Raw genomic sequence first — 7,214 nt, 5'->3', positions numbered from 1 at the left:
ATTTTTTATACAATATTTTTTTTTTAAATACTCAACCATCGCCTTGAGTACTTGTTAGCAAGACCCTTACAAAAATTACTTTGCCTATAAGCTCACTCTTTCCATTAAACTTCAAAAAGGAAAAATTTATTATTTTCTTAAATTGAAAACTTGAGTAGAATATTAGGATATTCTCTTCATTGTACTATATCACTTTACAATTGTTTGTAATAATTTCACATGGTAATCATATGTACTTCTATATATGTTTTCTTTTAACGTTGAGAAAAGTCCAAAAAAACATTGATTCTGATTTCATCACTCTCAAGTAAGCCTTATCTCCACCAACTAAAATATCAATAAAATATATACAATTTGCACCCTTTATTTACACACATACAAACACAACAAAATACAAATCTTATAAAATCTATATGCTTAACTAATGATGTTCAATAATTTAAATAATCTAAATTTTCATCTCCACCTATGGCATACAAACAAAAATATAGAGGGGCCATGCCAGCATATGCAATAGCAATGGCTATCTAATCTATCTATCTATATAAATAATGTACGGCTATGATTATGTTAGGCACCTTCAAAAAAAAAAACATGATTGATTGTAATAATTTAACTGCTAAAACAGTTTCTTCTGTTATGTTTTTGTGAATCTCACAGACAGTAAATTAGAGAGAGAAAGACAGTAGAAAAGCTTGAAGCTGTATAAGAGACATCAGTGTCTAGTAGAGTCTTGTGAGAGTGAGAGAAAGTAAAGTACGTGTATCTACTTTACTTGTTCTTTTTTCTGTCTTTCTTTTGTTTTCTAAACAAAAAACAATAAGTGTCGTTCATGTTATGAAATTTCTGATTCTTAACTAATGTTCTTTTTTGGTTTTTTTTATGTATTTTTTGTTCTTTTCTTTAAAAGTTTTTGTTCAAATGCATGACTAGTTTATAGTAGTAAAAGTGAGTAGATTCTTTCATAGGTTGAAAAAGTATTAGCTTTGAAATTTGAACTATGCAGTTTGCATTTTTGTATAAACCAGTTAATCCAGATCCAGATTTTGTGTTTTTTTGTTGTTGTAATTTTGGATTTTTTTTTCTTGTTGTGAAGGTGAATAGTTGGTGAAGATAATGAATAATTCAGTAGTTTCAGACAACAGTTTTATTATTGAAAGTGAGGAAGAGGATGATAAGGATTATAATGATGGAAATGATTCTGATTCTTCAAATTACTCTAATGAAAATCCACCACAAAGGAAAGAAAGTTCTTATAACCCTTCTTGGCCTCAGAGTTACAGGTTAATACCTTTTTTTGCTTATAAAAAAGTGCTTAATTAAACTGAGTGCTTATGTTGTGTTCTTGATGTTGATGTTGATGTTGCAGGCAATCAATTGATCTATACAGTAGTGTACCATCACCTAATATTGGATTTCTGGGAACTTCATCGTTTTCAAGATTAAGCAGTTCCTTCCTTTCGACGTCTCTAACAAGAAGGCACACTCCGGAAGCACTTCCTTCGGTCACAAAGCCTCTGATACAACAACAGATAGAAGATGAGCCGCCACAAAGACGTAGCTCTCACACCTTGCTTACCCCTTCTGCTAGAAGGTCTTCTATGCTTAAGAAAGACTCTAAGGTTTCTCATGAAGTTCCTTCTCGCCATTGCTCTTTCGGACAGGCTGTGCTTAATGGTAACGAATTTATTGAACCGCGGCTAGCTCGTGCTCTTTTAGTACAGATTTTGTTCAGTTTGAGATATCTTGATTTGAGAATATGTGCATTTATGGATTTTGGACTAAAATGCAGGCATAAATGTTCTTTGTGGAGTTGGAATCCTTTCAACTCCTTATGCTGCTAAAGAAGGTGGATGGGTAGGACTTTCCATCTTGTTCATTTTTGGAATTCTTTCCTTTTATACCGGATTGCTCTTGCGTTCTTGCTTGGACAGTGAGCCTGGTCTTGAGACATATCCTGACATTGGCCAAGCTGCTTTTGGTACTGCTGGACGTATTGCCATTTCAGTAAGTCGATCTTCGTGCTCATCTTTAGGATCTCATCTTTGGGGGTTGCGGTGGTGTCTAATCTCAATTTCCTATGATTTCTTCTTTTTTGTGGCTGCAGATAGTATTGTACGTCGAATTATATGTAAGTACATCTTCCTTCGCTCAATTTGTACTAGATAGATGCGATCCATGATACCATTTTCTATGTTTAAGTCTTAAATTTTGAGCTTGTTAAATTTGGAATTGACTGATTTTTCACATTCCTTGGATCATAAGTTTTGTTCATAAAAACTATGTTGTCATGCAGGGCTGTTGCATTGAGTATATAATTTTGGAAGGCGACAACTTGGCTTCCTTGTTCCCAAATGCATACTTAAATTTAGGTATAATTGAGTTGAATCCGAAAACACTCTTCGCTGTGATTGCCACATTGGCTGTTCTTCCTACAGTTTGGCTCCGCGACCTTAGCGTTCTTAGTTACATTTCAGGTAACACTTATTTTATGCAAATAATGACTTAATTTTTGGTTAATATTCGAGCTTATTATAAACATTTATTTACCACGTATGTGATAGCTGGTGGAGTTATTGCATCGGTTTTAGTAGTTCTGTGCTTGTTATGGGTCGGAGTTGAAGAAGTTGGATTTCAACGCTCTGGGACAACGCTCAATCTCGCAACTCTACCTGTTGCTATTGGTCTTTACGGCTACTGTTATTCTGGACATGCTGTGTTCCCAAACATTTATACATCGATGGCAAATCCAAACCAATTCCCTGCAGTACTAGTAGCATGGTAAACCAAAGATCATCTTTGGCCATGGTTTATAATTCTCTTTTTGAATCTATCTAATACAATGTATGATTTTTTTTTATATCGTAGTTTCGGAGTTTGTAGCTTACTTTACGCTGGAGGTGCTGTTATGGGATACAGAATGTTTGGAGAAGATACACTCTCTCAATTCACTCTTAACCTGCCACAAGATTTGGTTGCAACCAAGATTGCTGTCTGGACTACGGTACGAACTTAGTTTTTTTGCATATCGATTATCAGCATATTCATGGTGTCTTATAAACCATATAAATTGCTAACATTATTTTCTTCTACGCTTATTTCGCAGGTGGTTAATCCATTCACCAAATATCCTTTATACGCGCAGTGTGAATACATATATGCATTCATATAGAATGAAAAAAATTTCATCATGAGAAATTTTGTTCATCCTTACAATTTGTGACATTTCATTTCTTTTTCATTCTCTTCAGAGTATTCTTGCATAGCAGATGATGAAATATGATTTTTCTTAACTAGCATCGATACGTATGCATTAACTATATCTCCCGTGGCAATGAGTCTTGAAGAGTTGATACCATCAGACCATTCCAAGTCTTACCTGTTTTCCGTTTTCATCAGAACAGGCCTTGTATTTTCCACCCTTGTTATTGGTCTCTCAGTTCCCTTTTTCGGTAAGTCTTAATCAATCATTGCAACTGTAATGTGACATAGTTGTACTATGTTATAGATATGACGCGTCTGATGATTCTTTGCAGGTTTGGTAATGTCGTTGATTGGATCTTTACTTACAATGCTTGTAGTAAGTTTCCTTCATTTTTTCGGTTATTGCTCGTAGCATTATCGATCACATCATTTTACTGATTAATATCACCCTTGTTGACAGACTTTGATACTCCCATGTGTTTGTTACCTAAGAATCTTGCGAGGCAAAGTCACGCGATTACAGGTATATCTCTAACTAATTCTAAAAACTACTTGTATAACTATGATGAATTATAGTATGACTCCACTTTCATTTCATGTGTTTACAGACAGGACTTTGCATTGCGATTATTATAGTAGGCGTTGTGTGTTCGTCGGTTGGAACGTACTCAGCGCTCGCGGCGATTGTTAAGAGTTTGAGTGGATGAAGTTTTGTGTAGAAGATGAGATTTGTTTGCATTGTTCTATCTGTTTTGATTATCCCAATTTTGAGTCGATTTTTCCGCTTGTTTTTGTGGCTTCTCCCATTCTGTTACTGTTATTTGTTGTTACCATATTATAAACAGTTTTGCTCATGTTTGAAGTGTTGGTAATATAGATTATTCAAGATTTTTCTATTAGTTGAAAATGTCTATTATCAATTTTTCATATCTTGATAAAGGATCACCAATCCATGACCATATAATGCAACTATAATCATGGATTGTGAAAGGAATGAAAAGTATTTGGTTAATAATAGGTACTGCTTTAAAAAAACATTGCTAGGGCCTACATTGGAAGGAAGAAAAGTATTTGGTTAATAATAGGACAAACATCATAGTAAAGACCAAAATAATGCTACAAACATTGAAAGAGATAGTTTGATATATCTTAAGACCCGATTACTCGCTTGCATATCTGATCTTATAACTTTTATGTCAAGAAAAAATCTTAGACGGCCAAGGCCCTTAATCTTGAAGACGTTGTTAAGTTTGTGGAATTAATCTTGAAGACGTTGTTAAGTTTGTGGAATTAATCTTATCAGAATCATTACTCGAAGTCATCCCGGGAGAGTTTTGCATTTGTTATTGGATTTCTTGATGAACAAGAAAAGACCAAAAGAGGATTGTTTGCAGTGGAGAGAAATGAGTAAGGTGTACATTTTTTAGAACCATTGGGTGCTATCTTGTTTGAGACCATATAATGATTTTTGAAGTTTGCATTGTTGGCCAGAAGAAGAGAAGGGAAATCCAAATGGTAACTGCAAGAAGACTTCCTCATCAAGATCACCATGAAGGAAATCATTATTGACATCTAGTGTAATATATGCCAACTTTGTGAAGATGCAATGACTAATAACAATCTCACTATTGTCATTTTAGCAAAAGGAGAAGGTGTCCATATAATCGACGCCTTAAATTTTATTGTATCCTTTATCAACGAAACATGTTTTGTATTTTTCAATGGAACCATCAATATATCTTTTAATTTTATAAACTCATTTGCATTCAACAGCTCTTTTGTTAGCTCTTTTGTTAGGAGGGAAAATGATGAAAGTCCTAGTGTTTTTTTTCCTTTTAATGCCTAAAGTGTTGGGTGCAAGGGTGAGTGGTTAAAGTCCCACATTACCTATGAATGAATGGAATGTTGGATTTATAAGAGAGATGACATATTTACCTAACACCTTAAGGTTTTGGGTTGAGATGTGGTGTCTCGCTCTCTTGTGATACTAGAGCATCAGTCCCGTTGGTGCTCCCGACTTCTCCGAACTTTCCAACAATGGTATCAGAGTCGTGGTTCGGCTTGGTGGGAGAGCGGGATTTGGATCTGATGTTGGATCCTCTTATAGAATGTAGGGGACTCACACTTGTGGGGAAGAATGTTGGGTCCCGACTTCCCCGTACTCCCCAACAGTGGTATCAGAGTCATGGTTCGGCTTGTGTCGTGGTTCAGCTTGTTGGAGGAGCGGGAGTTGGATCCATTGTTGGATCCTATTATAGAATGTAGGGGACTCACACTTGTGGGGGGAGAATGTTGGGTGCAAGTGTGAGTCAATAAAGTCTCACATCGCCTATGAATGGATGGTATGATGGATTTATAAGAGAGATGACACATTTGCCAAACACCTTAAGATTTTGAATTAGGATGTGACGTCTCTCTCTATCTCTTTCTCTCTCTCTTGTGGTCCTGGAGCATTAGTCTCATTGGGTGCTCCAGACTCTCTCGAACTCCCCAACATTAATTTCATACAGCATTAATTCCATTGGTGCTTCCGACTCTCCCAGACTCCCCAGAGTTCAGAGGGCATGGCTTGAAGCCAACAATCATGTTTGCATGCTTGTTTGTAAGTTTATGGTTTAGATTGAGTTGTGACAAAGAGAATATAATGGTTATATGTTGAAGATAAGTGAGGGATGGATATGGATATGATAGATAACTGCATTGAAGGAAGTGGTGCTATTACAAACAAAGTCATACAATTTATTTGGTTTGTGAATAATTCGATTAGAGACTAGGGAAGGTGCATGTGTGGTGATTAAGACAAATGTGGGATCAAATGTTGCTGTAGAAGGAATTAGTGTAAAAGTTAAGGGAATAGGGGTGGATAAATGTTCATGTGATGTTAAAAATTGAGTGTTGTGTGAGAAGGCTTGGTTAGGTGTTATCATTAGGTGTATCCGGAAACAGTAAAGTATCGTTAAGTATTATATGTTGAGGTGAAGAACTAAAGCCTTGGCCAAGTAACAATGAAAAATAATCTTCATGGAAAATCACATTTCTTGAGATGAAAACTTCTTTGTTAACTAAACCCATAACAATGTAACCTTTGATTCCTTTTTTGAAACCAAGGAATATGCATTTTTCCTTGATAGTGAAGTCTGAGGAGACCCCATGACAATTTTGAAGCACATGCGAGGAAACCAAAACCTTGATGTTAGTATAAATGGGAGGAGTGTAATGAATGAGTTCATACGATGACTTAGAAGATATCACATGAGGGAAGTCTATTGATGAGGAAGAATGCACAATTGATTACAAAAAGAAGAAGCTTCATCCAAGGGGACAATTAAGAGGAAGATTGCGGAGTTGATGGTCGTCAATAAGAAATACAGAAACCCCCCACCTAAGGGCCCTAAAAGACCAATACTCAGCTATTGGGATAGTGAAAAGATTAGGGGAAACCCAAATGACATATTTCCTTTAGTTATAACTACCACGATCATCAATCACTTTGATGTGCCCCAAATACTGATTGATGGTGACAGTTATTGCGACATAATTTACTCATATTTGTTCGAAAAGATGAGCCTAAAGAAGGAAAACTTGTAGCAGTACGAGGGATCCGACTTGCATAAATTCAATGGCACAACAACTCGTCTTCGAGGATATATTGAATTGATTATTAGTGTGGGTAATAGGAAAGATGTTATGACTGTCACTCGTAGTTCCTCATGGTCCCCTACAAAAGCTTCTACAATTGCATACTTGACAGAACCTTCGCGACAACCCTTGGTATTATGGCATCCCCAATTCACCTCAAGTTTAAATTCCACAATCTTTACAATAAACTTCGAGCAAAAATCTCATAAGTTAAAGCAAAGCCCGAAGCAATAAAATTCGGATTTCACATGCACATATTAATTAGGCAACAACAATATCCATATTTGTAATTCACATATTCATGTTCCCCAATGCAGGATATTACATATGCATCAACAAACCAAGGATGAACATTAAAAAAAAAAAAGAAG

The 7,214-nt window shown here is 35.7% G+C and overlaps 1 protein-coding gene across 2 annotated transcripts; it reads left to right on the top strand.

The window, feature by feature from the left end:
• The first annotated feature begins 578 nt into the window (after positions 1-578).
• On the top strand, positions 579-4,103 carry LOC131643752 (amino acid transporter AVT1C-like). Of its 2 annotated transcripts, none has more exons than XM_058914059.1 (13): positions 579-756; positions 1,097-1,283; positions 1,370-1,677; positions 1,793-2,007; positions 2,108-2,131; positions 2,297-2,477; positions 2,565-2,781; positions 2,869-3,004; positions 3,107-3,126; positions 3,307-3,452; positions 3,537-3,580; positions 3,665-3,727; positions 3,813-4,103. In XM_058914059.1, the coding sequence occupies exons 2-13, from the start codon at positions 1,117-1,119 to the stop codon at positions 3,909-3,911; spliced, it is 1,620 nt and encodes a 539-aa protein (XP_058770042.1). In that variant the 5' UTR covers positions 579-756; positions 1,097-1,116; the 3' UTR covers positions 3,912-4,103. The 2 variants fall into 2 exon arrangements, with proteins under 2 accessions (XP_058770042.1, XP_058770043.1); XM_058914060.1 differs by lacking the exon at positions 579-756 and adding an exon at positions 825-948.
• Positions 4,104-7,214: the final 3,111 nt, after the last annotated feature.

Source organism: Vicia villosa, linkage group LG1, assembly GCF_029867415.1.
Source record: "Vicia villosa cultivar HV-30 ecotype Madison, WI linkage group LG1, Vvil1.0, whole genome shotgun sequence".
Taxonomy (NCBI): Eukaryota; Viridiplantae; Streptophyta; class Magnoliopsida; order Fabales; family Fabaceae; genus Vicia; species Vicia villosa.
Note: the sequence above shows the minus strand (reverse complement) of the source record. Positions and strands in the feature narration are given on the sequence as shown.